General features: G+C 40.5%; 4 protein-coding genes across 6 annotated transcripts; all 4 read right to left on the bottom strand.

Annotated features, from left to right (window-relative positions):
- Positions 1-508: 508 nt before the first annotated feature.
- Positions 509-838, bottom strand: RB195_004361 (uncharacterized protein; the record flags this gene model as incomplete). Its single annotated transcript, XM_064182173.1, has 1 exon — positions 509-838. One exon carries the CDS (start codon positions 836-838, stop codon positions 509-511), a length of 330 nt encoding a protein of 109 aa, XP_064033441.1.
- On the bottom strand, positions 509-4,021 carry RB195_004362 (uncharacterized protein; the record flags this gene model as incomplete). 2 transcript variants are annotated; one of them, XM_064182174.1, is made up of 13 exons in its annotated part: positions 509-926; positions 1,760-1,858; positions 1,937-2,061; positions 2,120-2,245; positions 2,304-2,419; positions 2,477-2,598; positions 2,810-2,937; positions 3,044-3,144; positions 3,200-3,283; positions 3,353-3,483; positions 3,536-3,651; positions 3,717-3,836; positions 3,917-4,021. In XM_064182174.1, 13 exons carry the CDS (start codon positions 4,019-4,021, stop codon positions 509-511), a joined length of 1,791 nt encoding a protein of 596 aa, XP_064033440.1. The 2 variants fall into 2 exon arrangements, with proteins under 2 accessions (XP_064033440.1, XP_064033442.1); XM_064182175.1 differs by lacking the exon at positions 509-926 and adding an exon at positions 1,500-1,525 and having other exon boundaries at positions 1,760-1,872.
- Positions 4,022-5,227: 1,206 nt separating this feature from the next.
- On the bottom strand, positions 5,228-5,584 carry RB195_004363 (uncharacterized protein; the record flags this gene model as incomplete). The annotated part of the gene is made up of 1 exon (XM_064182176.1): positions 5,228-5,584. The coding sequence occupies one exon, from the start codon at positions 5,582-5,584 to the stop codon at positions 5,228-5,230; it is 357 nt and encodes a 118-aa protein (XP_064033443.1).
- An 894-nt stretch (positions 5,585-6,478) lies between these two features.
- Positions 6,479-19,807, bottom strand: RB195_004364 (uncharacterized protein; the record flags this gene model as incomplete). 2 transcript variants are annotated; one of them, XM_013436106.2, is made up of 26 exons in its annotated part: positions 6,479-6,594; positions 9,899-9,949; positions 10,009-10,172; positions 10,247-10,412; positions 10,810-10,932; positions 10,998-11,264; positions 11,322-11,453; positions 12,416-12,480; positions 12,583-12,669; positions 12,846-12,966; positions 13,076-13,219; positions 13,280-13,417; positions 14,038-14,163; positions 14,303-14,415; positions 14,477-14,579; positions 14,640-14,725; positions 14,805-14,874; positions 14,939-15,062; positions 16,027-16,200; positions 16,296-16,467; positions 17,398-17,488; positions 17,662-17,763; positions 18,563-18,655; positions 18,719-18,822; positions 18,880-18,981; positions 19,689-19,807. In XM_013436106.2, the coding sequence occupies 26 exons, from the start codon at positions 19,805-19,807 to the stop codon at positions 6,479-6,481; spliced, it is 3,153 nt and encodes a 1,050-aa protein (XP_013291560.2). The 2 variants fall into 2 exon arrangements, with proteins under 2 accessions (XP_013291560.2, XP_064033444.1); XM_064182177.1 differs by having other exon boundaries at positions 9,854-9,949.
- Between the last annotated feature and the right edge of the window lie 2,786 nt (positions 19,808-22,593).

Genomic DNA, 22,593 nt, shown 5'->3' on the forward strand with positions numbered 1-22,593 from the left:
TCTTCACGAAGTCCTCCAAAGGAAATTATGATGCTCTTCGTGTCCCACGCGAAAGGAGGAACCACTGAGCTACTCCGGCACGCGACAGGAACAAATGGAAGAATTACTGGCTCCCGCTCGACCAGTTCCAAGATCAACGAGAGTCAAGGTGATCGAGAATCATAAAAATAAATGAATAGAAGGAGAAGAATAATAAATGAATAGAAGGAGAAGAAATCCAGCAAGAAAGGCAATTTCACAGATGCAACTTTCCATAGCGTGTCGTTTTTAACGAGTGCGTTTCAGTTTGAACACGGACACTCTACTCTTCTTAAGGAATAGAGCAAATCATTGTTATTGCCTGTACTTACTTGCTCAATCCCCTCGATTTCCACCTTTATTACTGCAAGCAACCAGAAGAACTTCAGATCTCGTCCCTCACTTGCATGAAACGGGACACTCCCAGCATCACTCTCTCAATTGCTTGCTCAATGACGTTCATCGCGTTTTCTTCTTGCTTGCGAAATGCTCAGGTTTCCGAAGAATAGGTCAAAGCAGGAAGTACGGTGGTGTTGAAGAGGTGACCACGGAGCCGGGTGTTCCTGGTCTTCTTCACTACATCCTCGATGCTCTTGTACGCTCCCCAAGCCTCTCGTCTCCTCCTGCCCAGCTCGGGGGTCAAGTCGTTCATCATGTTCAACTCCCGACCCACATAAACGTAGCTGGTGCATTCGGATATGTTCGTTCCGTTGAGCGTGAATGGGGCATCCGAGACCCATCCGTTCCGCATAAACATCGTCTTTTGTAGATTCAGCTGAAGACCGATGCATCCACATGTTTCGTCGAATTCGGTCAGCATTCGTTCCGCTTGGCCGATGCTAGGTGTTATCAGTAAGATGTCATCAGCAAAGCGATTAGATGAGCAGCGTTGATAAACCCACTCCCATCTGAATATCCGGAATGGCTGTAGTCTCACAGATCAACGTACACCCTCAGTTAATGAAATCGTTTATCGAACCGCTTAACATCTACCTCTCACTACTCTACACATTATCAAACTTCGAAGGAGACTAACCGCTGAGTTGAGTGGAAGGTGGATACTCTTTGATTTGAAAAAAGGAGAAGTTAAAACATGCGGGCGATTTATGAACTTTCTGAAAACTGTTGATTACATGAAGGAGGTGATGAAATCATTCCCGATGACACTTACAGGATGCTATAGAATTTCCGGAAGAAAAAACCATGAACGGTTGATCGACAGTACACACAGGAGATGCAGCTCGTAACAAGCGATAATCGATTGTGTGAATCGATCAATTACAGATGAGAAAAGTCATACGAAGAAACGCATCTCAGTTTCTGTTTTTTCTACGTGGCTTATGCGTCACATTAAAATATGCTTAAAACGACAACACAGTGAATTCAATGTTTATTTGTCAGGAAAATTTAGTAAAATTTGAGTATGATCCGATAAAATTTTGCTTCGATTTTAGTTGACATTGAGCGGTTGTTGCGGATGTTCATCCTCGCGGTGGGGCTGACGAAACTGAACAGACAAGTTGATAGGTACACTACATCAAAAATGTGATGATAGCTTTCATTCCCTTACGAGGCGGTAACTTTTAAGTGAAATCAGAATTATCGGATGCTACAATACATGTAATCATAATTAGTAATCAATAGATCATGATTGCACCACAGCGTATCAGCAGTTAAAAAGCATTCTGCAGCACACTTTGTGTTTGACAATGCATTGACGATACTATTGATGAACACTTACCGATACGGTACTGTAATTTGACTTGAGTTGCGTAAAATCTGTTGTACGTTATTATCGGAACAACGTGGAACTTTGATACCAATGTGACCCCAACATCCTCTGGAGCACAGAACCTGAATTTGTCTCGACATAGTGAGGTTCTGTTTGCAGTCTTTCGATAGCGGGTCTGCCCCGAACCTGTAGCCAGTGAGGCGTTGATCAGCATGGGTCTTAATTTCCACTCCCCAGTAGGAGCATCCATCCACAGCGAGACCGCGTGAAAGATCCGCGATTTTCACTTCAATCCTTGACCCAACTGGGGCCTAAACATATTTCTTAGGCTACTAGCGGCATCGATACCAAAATACAGTCGTTACTCACCTTAATCCAATATGTGCATGTGGTCATATCTTCTCTCGCTTGCTTTCCCGCCTTAGTATCGCCAACCTCGTCAAGAAGGACTTGGTACTGGGGTTTGGCCTCAAGCGTACCTCCACATCCAGGGGGCTGGAAGCCAGCATTGCCATAGTGCCCTCAGGATAGCAATGGAATAAGGAAGAGTTACCCTTTCGTTGCATAGCCGGCCTCCGTAGCCACTTGGACACACGCATCTGGAGCAGTCTCGAGGGTGAGGAAAACCTCCCATCATACATTTTGCAGAAGTGGCTTTGTCACATCTTTCTTAAATATTACGACTCAATATCATATTATGCAAATTGTTGTGGTATCTGGTCGCACCTAAGCAACGGTAATGTGCGTTCAGCATAAGCAGTTCGTAGAAAGATATAAACGGCGAGCCGAGAGTTTCTGTGTATCTCGGGTCTCTCGGCATCATTGTGATTCCACCGTTTACCGAAGAGCTACAGTACAGTGTTTAGCGCTGAATGCAGATATGGTTAATGCCAAAAAAAAAACAAGCCTGCTAGCTCCGTAGTGCATTATATTTCCGTAGTCGTACGGTAGTCCGTAGTTGTAGTTGGTGTTTTCAGTTTGCTTGGTGAATTGATTCAGCCAGTCAGGCTACAACACCTACGCTCCAGCATTTCCCACATTTAGCGGGTCAAATAAAACCTTGGTAACGGGTCTAATATAACCTTGACATTTTGCGGATTGAAAACAATGAAGTCGTCCCGATCGTGTCTCGATTGCGTGTGGAAGAAACCAAGTGCATGGCCGATTTCGTGTGCAGCAATTGCTACCTGTAAATAGTGTGACCACGAGTAACGCTCGGGACACCAGCTTATCATTTTTTTCAGACAATCTGTGGCATTCAGGATTACACATACCTCTGGAGAAGATTCTTACCGTTTCACATCCTTTTCCCAGAGATAAATCTTGTTGACGGTTTAGATTGCCAACAAAAGACCAACAACCGTCTTCTCGGAATACTCGAATCCGGTTCGGAGCTGCAATTGCGCGGAATAATAAATCCAGGCAGTACAGATGTGCCAATCTCAATACCTCTATTGTCCATTCGGAAATCAATGCATGTGTCCTTCTGCCAGAGTGCTGCGCCCTTCTTGAAGATTCTTTGGATATCAGGACCTGTTTGAGCAGCATTTCAAAAATACTGACTATTATTGTTGTTCGAAAAACTGCTTCAAAAATGCCGACCTGCACTAGGATCGAAGAAGAAGTTTACCCCAGTTGACCATATTGTACGGGGATAATTGCCATCACGGAAGGCCTGACGCTTGGTGCGGTTGCCACTGTTGTCGACGTCGACGATTTCGTTGGCCTGTTCTCTAAAAATTGCAAGAACTTCTTCAGATGAGAAAAACATCTGGGCATACTGACTCTGTCAAAACAATGTCGCTTTGGAACAAAAATTCTCCAATTTTCTTCTTAGTATTGATTTCTTCAATTGAATCACCATCCTTTTGAACGTGATCCTTTTTGATGGGAACTATTTTCTGGAATCAATGCTTTGTTCAATGATTTCTGCTCACTCACCATCTTTGCTAACTCATTTTATCACCTTCAACAACTCCTGCAGTCGTGCTTTTTGTTCCGGAGAAAGAGTTAACTTCGCCTTGAGTTTTTCTCCGAACTTTTTGAATTTCTCATGAACTCTTTGAAGAGTTGTGGTGTTCAGAGCCTAAATAATAAGGGCCTTAATACAATCCATTATAATATCGCTGGTTTTATGAATCTGAAAGAGAGTGGCAGCTTTCTTACTGTTTTGATCTTCCCGAACACTTTTTTTATTCTCTGACCAAAATCGTCGCCGATCGCACAGTTCGCGCACAGGGCCAACAGTAGAACGAGGAGGAGTACTCTCATCCTAAAAGGAGAAGCTTCCTAGCTAATTGGAAGAATTGAAACTAGATGTGAGGCTGAAGCTGAGGACGAATTCGGTGAATCCTAACCTACTTTTATACCTCACAAACGCTGTGATGTTGTGATTCTGAACTAACTATTTGGACAGTATGTGTTGTTGAAAGATGCCGTTCCACGCTACACTTTGCTTATCCTTTTCGTCTGCTTTCGTCTGTTACAGCGATGAGTACATGGAGAGATAGTACGCCGGTTTAGGTAAGATGTATTTATAATAAAGGACAAAGGCGTTGGCGGATCCCTTTCCATGAGATTCGCCTACAAAATACGTTCAGGTTCAAAAGAGAACAAATGCTTTCGCCTTTATCAGAGGTGTGGTACTGACTTGGATGCAGCCCTTTGTAGATGAAGTGCTTGGTTGGCACTGGGCTGGTTTCGAACCATTGACCGTGCACTGGAAATATGATACCTTAGCATCTGCACACACCGTTCTGTACTTATCGTAATACGATGAAATCCGTGCGGTAGGGAAGGATGTTCTAGCTATCTACCCTGGACACTGACAGTTTTTTGTTGCTGCATTTTGAGGGAGCAAAATTCTCTGGACTTCTCTTTAGAGTATAAGTTTAGAGTTTTTCTTTAGAGCAAATGTTCTCTTAGAATATGAGAGATTAACCCCAGAGATTATTCTTTGAGCTCTATGCATGTTTTCCTGACAATATCGGTACTGACACTTCTGCTGCTAAAGCAAACACAGCGAAAATATATTTGTTCAGCTTTTGGGTTCAAAAACGTACTTTTTAACAATAGAGGTGAAACAATGGAACGGATCGTAAATACTGCTACAGTACGTAGTCATCTGATATATTCGAAGTGGATTCAGCTGATAAAACAATGGTTCCAAGACAGGTCTTCTATCTCTATCACCTACATCGATATACCGCAAAATCATTCCAAAAAAAATTAAACTCGGTCTCAACATTCTATTAGGTTGAGTCGAATGTTCTCGGACAATGTGGTAGTGATGATTTCTAGAGATCATCACTCAGCGAAGAGCCGACAAAAATGGATTTGTTAGCTACCGTTTGATAGAGTATAAAAGGCTCTTCAAAGTGTAAGTTAACAATTACACTGAGTCATTTCCTTTTCTGCCACCATGCCGCGCAATTTCAAGTCGTCGTCACTCCACCACAGCAACGTCTCTTTCTCCATCTATCTGGCCAAGAACGTGCGGATATCGATAGACGTTTGAAGGAGGTTTACAAGGAGCACATCCCTGCTAGAAGTACAGTCTACACGTGGCACTCGAAGCTCGCGTCGGGCGAGTATTCCATTGAAGATGAAGACCGTTTGGGACGCCCGATGGAGTTGGTTTTTTAATCGCATGAACATCTTTTGCAGATTCAGCTGAAGACCGATGCATCTACGTGTTTCGTCGAATTCGGTCAGTATTCGTTCCGTTTCGCTGATGCTAGGTGTTATAAGTAGGATGTCATCAGCAAAGCGCAAATGGTTTAGCTGCCGACCATCAACCTTCACTCCCATGTCGTCCCATTCCAACTTTCGCATTGAATTCTCGAGGGTAGCTGTGAATATTTTGGGTGGGATTGTATCACCCTGTCGAACCCCCCCTCTTCACGTCAATGATGACATTCTTGTAGAATGGTGAAATTCCGTGATTCTTCAGCGTGAAAATTATTGAAGAAACCTTTTACTTTGGTTGTACATCAATACTTTCATTTATGTCTACGTCTCATTTTAATGGTGCGACCTTTCCAGGTAGCGAATTAGGTTCTGTAGGGAAGAAAATATCCTGGTCATGAAAAAAAGACCTCTATCGCATCCATCGTAATGCATTCAGTTGCTCACGTAACATTCAGAAACAATTCAAATTATTGTTCCAATTTTTAACTAAAACACGAAAAGAGTGGAATATTTATAATCTCAAGGGTAGAATTAATACATTGTATTGTACACGTATAATGTAAAGAACATTCCAACATGATCGCACACACAGCACAGGAGTGATTATCACAATTCGAAATAAAAATGTTGATATAAAAATTTGTGAAAGGAGAGAAATATTCACAATCAAACAACGCTCGATGTTAAGTAGAAATCTAAACGTTCCAGGAAAACAAATGAAAAAGATCCTAAGTGGAGATTAAGCTAAATAACTGATAACTGGCACCGTACAAATGAAAGTTAGGTTAGGCTTTTGCAATGTGTGATGATGTTTTTTGAAAAGCTTTGAGGACTAGCGCTCATGCTGCAACTCAAAAAAACGATGAAATAAAATAAACTGAACAAATTATAAATCTATTATTTGGTGAGAAATGTACGCAAATTATGTGAATCCCGTTTCAGCGAAGCGTAAGGCGAGATAAGGAATTGCGAGTGAAAAATGGTCGGATTGTCGAATTCAAATGGACAAATATGTTGGAGAAATAAATGTGCAAAAGGCTATGAGTAGAAATTCCCAACACGATGTGAATTTAATTCGTTCTCCTTCTCTCGACGTTGTGGACTATTCAAACCATTCATGTATTGTGGTATCTCATAGCCTTCGTCCATACCAGCTGAAATATATATAAGAAGAATATTGATCGGATTTCAGGGACGAACAAAGAAAACAAGAAGGGAAACGAGGAATTTTAATACTAGGATTGATTGAATACGTCTGTAAATACAGAGGAAACGATTCTTTTCTAGTCTATTCAATGCATAACAACACATATGATGTGATGATGTGAAATTAATAGAATTCAGTAAACAGACACTAAGTCGCGACATGACGAACGAATTACACGATATTCTCGTCATCCAGTCGATTAACCACTCTATACATTCACATATTAGGTAGCAACATGCACTTACCACTGGTTAAAAAAGAGAGTTATCGATTTCAAGTGCTTATAAAGGCATCAATCCCCGCGAATCTGGGGTGGTACGGATTTCATGTGGGCTATACATATACGAGGTCGTGGACTGTGGGGAAGAGGGGATCCCTTTCATTTCCCCTGTATCTGTGGAAATGGACGACCCTTGAACGCTGGTTCTTACGACGACTTCTATTGAAACGTGCCACTCTTGCGCCCCACCCCCGCCTGCGATTCGTCAAATGAAATGTATTGGCTATCGGGACGTCCGAATGGTTTTTCGACGAATTGTAGGCGGGGTGGAGCGCAGGGGAGGCGCATTGCAATAGAGCACGTCGTAAGGGACCGCATTAAAAAGTGGTCTGTTTACTGTGATACTGGGAGAGATGAGCTGAATCACCCTCTTCTCCACAATCTACGACCCCGTATAAGTATAACCCACCTAAAATCCGTACCATCCCACATTAGTGGGGTGATGCCTTTAAGCAAAGGGTTCACCTCAACTGCTGTCGTGAAGATGCACTACCACAGGACATTGTAAATATAATAAAATATTTTAATGATTGAGCCCAGATATGTCCCCACATACGACTTTTTATTTTTGGATCTTTTTTCTGTAACCTTTCAGTTTATGGATGGAGATTACCGCAACAAACACAGACGGTTACTTTAGTGACAGTCACCCCTATTCCTGATCAAGTATATCGCCTAAGGTTCACAACTAAAACGAAGTTTAAGTGCGTAACGAAAGATCGCCGTGCAATAATGCGAAAATTTTCTGGAATCGAGAAACTTTTCATTTCCATTCCCATAACAATATCACAATTACTCGTACTAGCAGTATGTAAATTTTGTAGAATACCTATTTTATCTATTATTTGCAGAATTTTTATTTTATCTCAAAAATGTTCGATTTCCATCGATTAAACAAAACCTTTTTAACACAGCCTACAGAAGAAAATCAACGCTAGTAATAAATGCTCAAACTTATTCGAAGATTGACGAAACTGAGGAACAACGACTGACGATAACTAAGAAGAATCATCAACTACAGCTTTCGGTATATTCTGTGCGCTTCTTTTAGCTATGTAAGTGCAAAGTCGCCCGAATCAAGGAACCAAAATAGGAAATCTGCCTTACAAACGAAAAAATTGCATGATTGGTGCGAACAGAACAATCATCGCTAAGCTTTGAACTAATTCCCAGCATATCCCATCATATTTTCGGATCCGAACACCAAAAGCGAGCTATTCCTCTGCGATTTATCTTTGTTTACAAAGGTTTGCGCTGTGACAACAAATTATCAGCTGCTAATTATAAGCTTCTAAACAAACAGAAATTTCACTTGAAAAGCAACGGTGCACTTTTTTTTTTGAACGGACATTGTGTTAGAAAGACTTCGCAACAAGAACATAAAGCTATACATTCACAATTCAAAAATGTGCTGAGAATATTAAAGATATGTGACAATTATCAATTACAAGTCATTCTTCGCGCTATTCTGCTGAATCCAGATAATATTACGGAAAGAAAAGTATCAGAAATTTTTGAAAAAAAATCGTAGATTTAGGTCTTAAAAAATATCCGTAGGTTAACCTTTCAATTCACGTTGATGACTTAGAGAATGAGTAAATGACTGGGTAGCTCTCAAATAAAAGGAGTTTTTTTTTTCCAAAAACTTCTTTCAGAACTTGAATTCCCCCCCCCCCCCAAAAAAAAAAAAAAAAAAAAAAAAGTAGCGTAGAAATACAGAAAATTATGCAAGTTAACTAGATGAGTTCGAGGAAGATGTGATATCATAAGATATTGCGTTTTTCACTCTTTTTTTTTTTGGTTCATTAAACTGAAGCACGATACAGAATAACAAGTATATTTGGCTGGGATTCAACATAATGAACACAACTGAATGAGAAAGCGAACTTAAGCATTCTGGACCTCCGACCTTACCCTCAACGCAACCTCTACGTGTACCACCAAACACAACCGTACATTTTGAGGTGAGTAGCATCCTATCAATTCTTACCCTGATCGTTCTGAAACAATTTGAATAGCTCAATTTAAGGATCTGCAAGCTATTATTTCTATTAAAAAAAACATGCAGTTAAGTAACAAAATCGCTTCCTCCAATGTACCGTAATTATGCCGGAGATTCCGGCAACTCCCGTGATTCTTATATCCAAACGTAGTTACGCAATGACCCTGGATTCCATGCAATAAATATGAATATACATTTATATGAACAAATAATCGGTTTTCCCGCGCAGCAAATTTCTCTCACATTTAGAGCACACGAAGGTGCAGATTTTTCTAGTGACTGGAACGAAACAGAACATATGGAACATAGCTACGATTATACAGTACAGTAGAACTTAAAATAACTATAAAACAGCTCACTTTTCCTTGTTACTTATTTATTTAGCTCCACTGTATGTTCTAGTAAAGTACGATACTCAATCACAAGCTTAAAACTCGTTAGATCTAGCTAATAAAGGGGATTTTCGAAAAACCGTTAAGATAGCGTCCTACTTCGTTTCTTACCAGTTCTCCAAATTGTTCAAAAGTACAAAAGAAAAAGCAAAAAAAAAGAATACGATTAATTATCAAATGTTTTGCGAAAAAAAACGCAAGAATTTACATTCACATTCTTTTGAGGATCCGAGGAAAAGGTCATTTGAAGTTATGGGGTTTTCTGGATTCGCTACAAAAGAGGAAACTGAACGAACTTAAAACCCCCATGCACCTCCACCAGTCCTGTCGCGACAGTTTTCTGTTCACTTGCGGTTATTTTTCATGCATTGTATGAATCAATGGACATATTGCAAACAAAGAACATACAGTGTGCACGTGAGTGTTCATGCTGGCATGCGAGTGTGAGTAGAAGCAGGGTAGTTTATGATGTCAGTTCATAGGCTTGTGTGTGTGGTGTGTGGCTTTCAACTGGATGACTCGTTCGGCATACTTGCGCCCTCATTGGAATCTGCCAGAAGGGGTACTGTGCACTGGCCTCGCGATGATGATGTCGGTCCAGCCATTTCATCCAGTGAGGCGTATTCGTCTGCAAAAAGATTGTAATCGTGGAGAAGAACGAGAGAAACTGAATTTCGGCGAAATTACTCTGCATTCGGTCGGCAGGTGATCTACCACGAAGCTTCTTTTGTTCAAGAGCTTCCTCTTCAGGTGTGAGGAATTCTGCACCGCGGTCTGGATCCAACACAGACTGCCTGGAGTACAACGGATTGTTGAACTCCGTGCCCTCATCGTGGTTTTCAGCGTGGAATCTGGACAGGATTTACACATTATTCTAGGAAATCCTGAATAGTCATCAAAAACCAAACTGAAAATGAATCCTTACACAACTGTTGGGACTTCTGGTTCTTTTTCTCGGAAGTATTTGCGACGATAGTAAAGCATCATAGAAACGAGTAGCACAGATAGTATGCCAAAGACAATCACAGCTAATGCTATTATTCCTGTGCGTGAATGGCCTTCACTTCCTTGTTGTCGTTGGAATTCCAGCACTGGAAGAAAATGTCAAGACTTCTTATTCAATTGAACTCTAGGGAGAAGAAATTCCTGAAACATTACGTCTTCCTTTAAAAAAAACAGTAATGTGTTGTGTTGTTGAAACATGTTGAAAAAATTGCGTTAGCAAAAGATCTAGAAAAACTCTTAATGACAGAAAGGCGAGTCTATAACTTGAAGATGTTTGCCCTCGTCTATCAGCTTACTCACATCCACCTCAGCGAACTGGTATTAAAACCAATACTACAACTATACAACACGAGAATTTAAGAAAATACAACTTTGCTTTGAAGGGAAACAGCAAAAATAAAAAAAAAATCCACCATGGGACCATGGTAGAACGGAAGATCGAAATGGAAACAAAAAAATATTGTAAAGAAGAGAAAAACGCACATGCTTGTCCGCAACTCAGTTGGTCTGCATGACAACATCCTATAGCCGCATCGCATTCGTAACCCACACCGCAATCGCCGCATTCTTTAGAACATCTTAGACCAAAGGTTCCCTCAGGGCATACTGGAATAACCAATACATCAAGAAAGTCAAGCAATTATGTTCATGCACAAAAAAAAATAACTTACAAGCATGACAAAACTCTCCAGTAAATCCCGCATGACATTGACAAGCACCCGTAACACGATGACAGCTTGCTGATGATGTTCCTCGACATTTACATTTGTTTATACAATCTGGCCCGTAGTAACCGTCTTCGCATGGTTTATTGCATCGATCGCCTTGCCAACCAGCCGGACAGGCACATTCACCCGTATGCGGATCGCATTGCTTGAATTCGGATGCACAATTGCACTGTTTCGAGCATCCAAGTCCCCAGAAGCCGGCCACACATACTGCGATCGATTGGTGTTTATATGATAACAAAAAAAATCAGATGTGAAATCACATACGTCGGTTGCAGAGCCGTCCTTCGTAACCTGCTGGACAGGTGCAGGTACCGTCCATGTGGTTACATTGAGCCCCATTAGCACATGGTGGACATTTATTCGCGCAGCCTGATCCCCAAGTACCATCGGGACACTCTTAAAATGATATATTCAACGATAAGGCTATAAGAATGTTCTGAAGCAGAATTTCTCATGACAGGGATAAGTTGGGGTTTCTCTACTCCCTTTTATGAAGGAAAGTGATATAGTACGATCACTTAGCAACATCACAAGATCCTCACATATAAAATAGACTAAAACTTGACTATAACTCTAAACAATAACAGCTAAGGTAAAAAAAATAGTCAAACAGATTTATCACAAATGTACAAGGTTGTTGTCTTTGCTAGAGTACGTATGGGACTTATCAATCTCTTATAAGGAAAAAAAAAACCAATAGGGTTCGTAATCAGGTCCTTCAAAGAAGATTATTTGATGGTTTCACACAAACATCTTTGCAGCGTCTTCTGTTCACCTACCTACAATACATTCGTATCCTCAAAAGAACGAACAATTTCAATTCTCTAAAGGGCGGGTGTAGCGCATTGGTAAAAGGTTTGAAATAGCTCTGGTCAACTATGTCTTTCATCAATCCGAGGTGAATAAATCGGTCCTAGATTTGTTTAGAATGGTCAGGACTCTGATTTGATACATTGGTTATCTCCTACAAGTCATTATGTGGACTGTGTACGTCCACATAAACCTCAAACGATTCAGAATTGAAACCGTACATGTTGGTGCATCTCAACGGGGTCGACCATGAACTCTACCTCTTATTCTTCATTTCTCTGCTTGCTTTCATCTCAGGTAATTGGCGGAATCCGAGCCCAAATTTCAAATAAAATGGGAAAATCCAACTAATCTCGTCTTTCGTGCCCCTCGAAAGCACGAGCGCAACCACTTCATTTTGGTGCTAAGATCGAACGAGGTGAAAGAAAGTAGAAGTGAAGAGTGCATTAAATGTAAACAGCAATGTTGACCAACAAAAGGATCGTAATCACTATGGCCAAGTCATCAAAGCGCTATAGAAAGAAGTGAAGAAACAAAACTTCACTCACTTTGTTCGCATTTCTCGCCTGTGTATCCGTAATCACAAATGCATTTGCCAGTTACGGGATCACATCTAGATACAATGTCAATTACGAGATATCTTGCCTACTTAGCTAAGAGTTGTTTAAAAAAACAAGAACCAAAGAAACAAATCAAGATAGAGGAAAGATCTCACTTATGCCCTTCTGCACACGTGCATGTTTCCGCACAATCCTGTCCCCATTTCCCATCTTCGCAGCTGTGTTGACAGTTCATTCCAGATCTAAACAAGCACAAGTGCTGGACACTCTCATCAGCAAATAAATAAACTAACAAACTAATAAGTTACCAAACAAACTATTCTACAGCTGCAGGTATCAGTATACAAAAGAATTATTCCATACTTTAACACTGGTATTCGACTCTAATCTGCTCAGAAGTAATCTGCTCTAATCTCACCTTCCAATTGGGCACTTCAGACATGCTCCAGTTCTCGCATCACAATGAGCCGTAAAGCCGTCAATACTGCAGTTCCCACAGGCCTCACGGCAACCAAAACCGAAATGACCGGGGTCACACTCTAGAAACAGAAATAGAAACGTGTATAATGTCAAAAAAGAAAAAGAAATTTAGATAGCCAAAAATCAGGCAGAATAAGCAGCCCTGTAGAAGTACAAAACGTTGCTAACCTCGTTCGCATCGATCACCTTGATGTCCACTACCACAAATACATTTTCCAGTTTTCTGTTGACAACTTCCACCATTACAGTCACATTTCATCTGACAGTCATCGCCGTATAATCCGTTCTCACATTGTGATGAGCAGTCAGCACCTTAAAATGAGCAGACAAATGAGCTTGGCCTGACAGAACCACAAAGTAAACTCGACCAACCTTTGAAACCACGAGGACACTTGCATTCTCCGGTGAATCTGTCACATTCGGCCCCATTTTTGCATCGACATGCGATAGCACAGTGCGGACCATACGTGCCAGCAGCACATGGAGTATCGCATTTAGCCCCAGTCCAGCCTGAAAAGGCTGAGGTATGCATAGGAACCAAGGAACGCTCAAGAGAAATGTAAATGACAAATGTTACAAGACGAGGAAGCTGGAAAGTATAGCAGGAAGCACAGTGCAGTTACGTGAGCGGCTGCGCTCGAAGCGGCGCGGTGGAGATGGCAGTTGGAATCGGTTAGAATGGGATCATCGCAGACTGCAACGACAGATGGTCCTAGTAAGGGTCCTCACTCGATCCTAACCTCCACCGCACCGCTTCGAAAGCAACTGCTTACGCACCTGCACCATGCTCATGTCGTTTCGACGCTACGTGAGCTTTGCTTCCTGGCGAGCGCTGTCGTAGGAACACAAGATATACAGCCGGGTTTAATGACCTGAAGTCTGGTGCAATTGGGCAGGTAGCTATGCTCGAAGCTCTGTGCTGCGACGCTGACTTATTTCTGCAGTCCTAGAAGAGTTAACGAGGGTTCTACCTCGAGCGCAACCGTTTACACTAATGCACCAGGTCGTTTTAGGCCTAACACAAGAGAAACACAAAAACCAACCAAGTTTAGAACAAAAAAAAAACAACATTTCAGTGACACAGGTAAGAAAAAGAAGAACGAAAGGGAAAATCACAGATTATGACAAACCAGCAGCGCAATGACAATCTCCGGTAACCGGATCGCAACCAGCTCCATTTCGACACTGGCAGGCAGCACATGATTCTCCAAAATGACCAGCCGGACAAGAAATCGAACAAGTTGGTCCATGGAATCCTGCAATTATTAGGACATAATTATAAATGGGTACATGTCAAGAAAAACAGAATGCGGTGAATAACTTTTAAATTAGATCAACATTGTTGGATTTGATTATATTTTAGATCTCCATCAAGTAAAGGTATAAGAAGCTCACCATTCCGACACTTGCAGGATCCATTTCTTTTATCGCAGACACCATTCTCGCCGCATTGGCATTTGAAAGCACAATCCATGCCAAAATAACCATCAGGGCAATCGTCAGCACATCTGCATCACAGGTGAGTTGCGGGGAACGTTAGCTGACATATTTTTAACAATAAAAGCCCACTTCGCCCCCGTTCTTCCCGGTAAGCAGATACATCTACCGCTACTCAAGTCGCATTCGGAAGTGACATTGTAGTTACACTCACAGGTTTCGCCACAATCTCGTCCTGAGAACAGGAACAATGCTAGGATATAGGAAAATAAAACGAATATTCAAATGGACTCACCCCAGAAGAGTTTGGAGCAAATTCGTTCACACGAATCTCCCGCATAACCGGGTTTGCATCTACAATAGCCTGTATCCGGAGCACATCTGGAAGCATTCACTTAGTACTGCCTACACAGGAAATTGATATTGCAATCAAACTTTTACGTGGCAATAAATCACTTACGACTCAGTGTTCTCCATAATACAGTTGCATTGTTTGGAGCAATCCAGACCATACATGTCCTCATCACAGACTACAAAATAATATGTTGTTGTTCAATTTTTCTAGAATTCTGGAGAATTTCCACAAAACGTTACCTCGTTGTTTGCAATCCGCGCCTTTATAACCTCGTTCACATTTACAAGCTCCGGTTATTGGATCGCATGCTGCGTTTGAGTCCGCCCAAGAGATGCCGTTGCAAAGATCGCATTTTTTGGAGCACTAAAATCGTTATGAGTGTTGTGAGGTTTCTTTTTTTAATTTATAACTGATACTGATATTAATAGCATAACTACGCATCATATGGCAGAGAGCTACTTTTTTGTTTTACGCAGGAAATGAGGGAATGAAGAATGTGCGCTCATCAGTTAGTATATAGTCGGGCCAAAACGACATGAAGCACGACGCAGTTTTGTTAGCGGCCGCGCTCGAAGCGGCGCGGTAGAGATGGCGGTTCTAACCCACCTAATCGCTACAGTTCACCGCGCCGCGTCGAGCGCAGCCGCAAAAGCAAATGCGCCGTGGTCCATGCCGTTTTGACCCTACTATATGTTGCTGTTTACTATTTTGGCACTTAGCTAAAACTCATCCATAACTAACTAGTACTAGTAGAATTTAGACAAGCTGCAACCCACGATATTTAAGAGAGGAATGAATAAGTTAGTCGCAGTGCAGGCCCACCTACCGCATCTAAGCAGTACCCATTGGTCCTCTATGAGAGAAAAAGGATCTTTTTCACACGGCTATAAGATTCAGTCTTCAGAAGGAGAGATGTAGATGTCGGCGTCGACAAGTAAGGAGAAATAAATGCACTCGGACTCCTCCAACAATTTCCCAACAATAAATCTTTAAGGCAATTTCGAATGGGAATAAGCAGCATGTTATTAGAAATGGACATAGTTCTATGTTTCGAATTAGAAATTCAAATAACTTCAAATATTCGTTAGACTTTTGAAAAGAAAAGGCGCAGAAAACTAAATCAGTAAAACCTTCTTCATAACTACCCAACAGATTGGAAGTAGCTGATTTTATCGATTTTTCCATATACTGAACTGTGAAATCGCTCCCTTTAAATAAATCAAACTAATCAGTTTTTCAAAGTTTAGTTAAAGGCCACTATGTTACCAACGACTAAAGAGAATGCGGCAAGGTATTACAATGAAGATTGTGACAGTTGCAAACTAACCATTGGTCCATAGAATCCTTTTGGACATCCGCGTTCACATTTCTCACCCATCCATCCAACGCATAAACACATCCCACTTATCGGATCACATTTGTTGTTATTTAAACAATCACACACATGTGTGCAGTTCTTTCCATAATGACCTGCTGGGCACGTATCCTCACACGTTGGTCCCTAAAAATACTTCCTCCTCGCAAAACCTGAGCAGTTATTGCTCTCTGAGTATCAATAGTCCCATAGAGCCCGCGAAAAACGAGTTCAGCACTCACTGTGAAACCGGACGCACAAAGACAACGTCCATTAACAGCATCACAAGTGGCTCCATTCTTACAATTACATTCAAACTTGCAGTTAGCGCCAAACGTGCCCTCGTCACATTTTCGAAGGCAGAATTCGCCGGCGAAACCATCCATACATATACATTTGCCATCTTTGTCGCACCTAAAAAGGTTGGGATCATGGCTCAAACCAAAGAATCAAGCAATGCCAAACGAAGACAAAAAGACGTGCTTAAAATAGTATCTGCTAAGGAAGTTTTGAGTTTCTCTTTCAAAATTCGTCTAATTTCCTATAACTTAACTTCTTTCGCACGTGTGACATGACGTTTATTTCGCTGGTCTTAGAAGATAAAAACAATAAACGGAACGTATTATACCGATTAACGATAATAGCAAAAAATAGCATTAAAATAGCATTATCAAAATAGCGTGAAATTCCATGACAATGGAAATAAGAGGGACAATGCTATTTTTCGCTTCATTTTTTTAAAATGCTCTTTGCTCCATTTTTTCTTTATATACTACAAATCTCCAAGGAGCTGGAACGTTTATAGCACTGTATGGCGCTCAGGAAAGTTTATGTGGCAATTTAGGAGAAATTTGGCCGTGTATGACCAGTGAGGTTCACATAAAAGCAAGCTATATCTCAGATCAAAGGAAAAAATTGGTCAAATTTCAGCTCCTCAGATTACATCTAGCCGGAAGAAAAAGAAATTGGAGATGACTGCAATTATAAGTGCGATAGAGTGATTAATTATTGTCTATTTACTGTACATGTCTAAGTACTGATTGCAATTTTTCGGAAAATTATGGATTCGTCGCATAAAGGGGCAACGCTACTAGCGCAAACCAGTGCTAGTAGAATGCAAAATGTCTACGCAGGACCGTTCAGTTATTTATAATATGAACAGGCGCAAATGAAGTCCAGGACGTAAGTTTAGTGGTAACCTATTAGATCGAACTATCATATGATGCTCATTTTTGAAAACTGATTTAAAAAACCACTATAAGAACAATGCAAGTTAATAAAAAAAGAAGAAAGAAAGAAAAGAATATAAGCAAAAGAAAGACAAACAATAAAACGGGCGGATACCTGCCACCATTTTGACAAAGGCACTTTTCAGTGCAGTTAGACCCATAGCGATTAGGTGGACATTCTTCTCCGCATTTTTCTCCCTGGTAACCTGAAATAGAGTAAAGGCCGTTTCCATTAGCATCTTAAACGCATAAAACAAAGGAAAAACCTGATGAGAACTTTACAAGTGAAAGGTACGATGATTTTAATCGAAAACGATGAAACAAAATACGTAACTGCGGGGAAGTTCGAAAGTTCCGATATGGAGAGAAACAAACGTACCAGAAGGGCAGATACATACGCCAGTCTCAGGATCGCAATTGGCTCCATTTTCGCAGTCGCATTTTCGTTGACACGACGGTCCCCATAGCCCCACAGAGCATGCTGAAAAGGAAGAAAAATTACAGTTTGCGAAAACCAAGAAGGAAATCTGAAAAAAAATTGTTCCAAAGGAATGGTTCTTTTCTCTCAAAGGTTTAAAACTAAATAAATAACGAAGTATTAATCATCTAAAAACCACCTGTCTTCAGCTTTGTGTTATTTTTACGCGCCAACCTCGGTGGAATCAAATCCATTTAAAATTAGGTTTCTATTTTGCTGAAGCAAGGTTGGAGAAGAACGAATGAAATGAAAAAATTCAATATCCATTGACAAAAATTGGTACATGTCAAGAGAACGGGATAATTCTTTAGATGATGTGAATTCTATCCGCATGTTTCGAAAAAAAAGAAACCATCCAGCTTCAAGGAGCAGAAATGGAGCGTAAGTTTGCTATTTGCGAAGTTTTTCGATTAATTTTCGAATGACAACGTGGTGTACATAGCAACAAAGGATATTGCTTTGATTTGATCAATCCTTTAATGCTCTATTCCTCTCTCCTTGACTCAATGCATAAAAATTCAATACGAAATCACAAAGTTTTAATAAATGATGTTATAACCTAATAAATCAGTGTATCGTAATGCGGAACTGTGAACATGCTAGCGTTCAATCTATAAAATTCGCATCCCTTTAGCTCCGTTTTTTTCTAGTAAACACAACATTTGGTGAGCCAAAACATTTACATCAGTGGCGTTCGAAAACAAAATACGTAGTGTAGACATATGCAAGAAAGAAGGCACAGTGTAAAGTCTCCTTGTAAAATATTATCGATAAATATGTAATAAAAATATGATGGGCTCACTTGAAGTGCAGTGCTTCCCTCCATAACCGGAATCACATTCGCACACATTTGGAGCCACGCAACGACCTTTTTTGCACGGTGGATCGCATTCCGCTGAAATTTGTAAATACCTAGTTGTTTGCCAAAATTTTAGTACAGATAAATGAAAAGACGTACGTTTGCAGACATTCTCCGTTGTTTGGTAGTACCCCTGACAACACGCTTTGACATATTTCTCTACTTTGACGAGCTTGTTCTCGTAACCGTAACGACCGCCTTTTCTAAAATTCGGTCATTTAGGCATAAATTACTCGAAATAAGCGAATTTCTAAACTTACTTGACCACTGGACATCTGAAACCCTTCGAAACGTCTAAGCATGTCTCGTATTCTGTGTATTCAACAGGCCGGAACACTTTCTCCAACTTAAACTCGTCCACTCTGAAAAGGACAAAAGGATTGTTTCTCATGAAATGTTGTTGAAATGTTGTCATTGTGACATTTTTTAGAAAGTGCAATAGTTACAAGTTTGAAATTTCTAGAACTTTCAGTTGAAAACTAGGTATTTGTTGGAAAGCTCCTCTGCGATGTAAAAGTAACTGATGGCATTGAGGGTTGTTGTGTAAAAACGTGGTATACAGGGCGAGAACCGGCCCCAGCCCTTTCAGAGCACGTGAAGTCGAAATTGCTGGTGTGGTACAAGCATTAAAAAATTGAATAAGTTGGAGGTGGTTACTCATTGATTGTTCGAAAAATTGAGAAGTTAAAGCATCTAAATAATATTATGAACTCTTGGAAAACTCTTGATTATTCGACGTAGCTACAGGAGTGGCGTCTTATACTTCACGGTACGGTACTCTTGCGAATGTTAGATGTTAGCAGGATAGCAGAGGTTGTCAACCATTTTCATCTATTGTTGCCCTCAAATGGAAATTCTGCTCAACCATCAATCTTTTCAAACCAAATTTCCAATCAAATCAACTGTTCCTCACGTGATGGGAGATCATCCGTCATATTTATTTCGGGATCTCTTGGCAAAAAATCGAGATGAGAAAGTTCTCAAATCAACGAGGGACCTTTTATCAAAAGGATACAAATGAAGAAAAAAGCAAAAAGAGACTGAAAAATACGAAAAACAGGTTACTCACATAGTCGGCACCGTACAGACATTCGGACCAGTCGGTTCGGCTTTCGGTGGAGGAGTGACAGCAGCAAATACGAACGTAAAGGGAACTAACAGAAGAGAGCACAGAATTCGGGGTTTCATGGCAGAATCAGAGTAGACTCGGCGGGCAAAGTCACCTCTGCGACGAGACCGTCGGCGGCAGTTTCTAGAACAGGAATCAAAAATTACCTTGTGGGGAAAAAACGTGATCCATTACCATCACGAACATATCAGCTACAGTAGACACGAGCAAAAGAAAAAACACAAAAAAATAGTTTTAATGGGAGTTGGATGTGAAAATAATGTAATATAATGGAAAAGAAAGAATTCTTAGTGAGACTCATTGTAGTTGCTTAAAATATCAACCTTTTTAGATCTGATGACTGAAGAAAATATAGTTGAAAGTTTTCCTTTAAAGATGAAAGAACGTTTATACAACAGGAAAATGTCATATTAAGACACCGGCAAAGAGTCTGGTATCGAGAAACTTTTGCGGCGATCGAAAGAATGATGTTATATGAACTATTATGACTTTAGCCCTCCATATAGGAGTGTTTTTAAGCGTAGAAAATAGCGAAAAATGTTAATGTAGCCTCAGATAAATGATGGCAAAAGAGATGTACGAAGTTGCATGGAATAAATAAACATAATTTAATTCACGAAATTTAAAATAGTAGAGTTAAGCAAAAAAAAAACCCATCATTAACTGCAGCTATAGAAACGTGATAAAATCCAGGCGCTATAAGGAAAACTATTTTGAAAGGGAAAAGGCTTCGAAAGAAACAAGAAATAATCAAGAAAATGCAAAAAGACCGTATAAAGGTGGGCTATGATCAGGAATTTGCAATGTTTCAAATGCATCGCAGTTGAACAAAGCTTGTAGAAGATTGCTTGACAAGAAAGATTATCCATGATGTTTGACTACAGGAAAATTTGGAACAAGTAAAAATAACGGAGATCTTCACGAGCAACATGGCAATACGCTCCCACTCCCGTCTCACTCTGTTCCCTTTCTGAACCCTTTCACTGTTTATACAAGAGAGATATGGTATCAACTCCTTATTATGAAAATTCTGTCCCAGGAGACATGAATTAGTGAGAATTTCTAACTTAATAAAAACCAAGTTATAAAGGTACAACGCCCTGTCGTCAATTTCAGTGCAATAGGTGACATGAACCATGAACAACACTGCACTAAAAAAAAACGATTATAGTAGGGTCATAGCGAAATGAAATACGGCGCAGTTGCGTAAGCGGCTGCGCTCGAAGCTGTGCAGTTTTATTATTTTTTTTATCGAGTAGGGACCTCTGCAAGTTTCATCGCATCGGATTTCGCAATGTTCCCACCATTATTTTAACCGCTACGTCTACCGTATCGCTTCGAGCTCAGCCGCTTACGCAATTGCACCATGTTTCATGTCATTGTGACCAAATTATAAGTAACTTGAAGCAGCTGAGAACAAATAGAAACAAAAAGATTCTGTAGGATTTGAGATGCAACAGCTCCCACCTTTAATAAGGATTTACGTATACGGATTTCAGAAATGGTCACTTAAAAGTTGTTAAGAACCATTAATCAATCCACTTAAGTATTCAACATGTTTAAAAGAGATGAAAGAGCTAATAATAAGAAGAACATGGGAGAAAATGTTGTGAAATACGGTATGTGAAGAATGCAGCAGAATCTATAAATAATATTTGATGCCAATTCTACTCAGTTGCAGATTCGAGCGCCAGATAAAGTGTGAAGCCAATGGTGACTTGACACCATATGACAGAAAATAAACAATCAGAAAGAAAGATAGAGAAAGGGAAGAAAAAGCAGAGAATATGTCCTCTCAAAAGTTGCGTATCACGAAATCGACGATGTTGGGATCTCTCCACGATTAGAAGGGATTAAGGAGGCCACGATTGTGACCATGGACACGCAATTCCTCCTTGTAGTCCAAAAAAAGGGTGTAGAACAGCCTCATGTCATGATCTCGTCTCCCCAACGATGCAAATCATTACGGGTAGAGAGCCGGCAACTGTTCCTCCAAATCTCAATCCACATAACTGAAATAAGCAACGCAAGGTAACCGATTGCAATGTCGTAGATGCTTTAGGGAGTTCTATCCTCCGTAATAAGTTGTAACGTTGGGGACACCGGTGCAGCCAGGGCTGTTTCACATGGTTTCTTATGAATTACGAGGACGAATTGAGCCTGATCACGCTCATAATCGTAAATTACACCACTACCGCTATTCATTCGCTTAAAGAATCCAGGATTATCAATTTCGTGAAACGCTACCTTTAAGAAACTCTTCCATAAAGCCACTTAACTGCAGTTAGGTGAGCAGAAGAAGCAAAATTTGGACAAATCTGGCATTTTTCTATACCTTAGAGCACTCTCTTATTGGACTTCAGTTTTGGAACCATCATGCTTATCCGAACTCTCCGGGGTTCTTTTTCCTAACCCTCTAGGACGTAGAAATATTAAATCACCGAAGTATGCAATATTTCAGTTCAAAACCTCCTATAGGTCACCATGTTCCAGTTTATCACCGTGTCCCACTTTCTTTTCATTCGTTACTGACAGCTAGAACTGACCGCGGATTAAAGGTCAGCAAAAAAGACCGGCTACACCGGTGTAAGGAGCAAAAAACATCTGTGCTTATCACAAATCCGAGCGATGCAACGAAATGGTGAGAAATCCTAGGGCCGATGGTTCGAAACCGCACAGGGGCCCTACAGAATCGAGTCTCTACGGAATCGATAAATTGGCGCATTAATTTCCACTTTTTTTTGCTGTTCTCACTTGTTTACTGTTTATTACAACTCCATTGACAGTATTTGCCATTGAGTATATCTTGTCCCACCGATTTACAGATTTTAACTGCTGAATCTTT

Source organism: Necator americanus, chromosome I (genome assembly GCF_031761385.1).
Source record: "Necator americanus strain Aroian chromosome I, whole genome shotgun sequence".
NCBI lineage: Eukaryota > Metazoa > Nematoda > Chromadorea > Rhabditida > Ancylostomatidae > Necator > Necator americanus.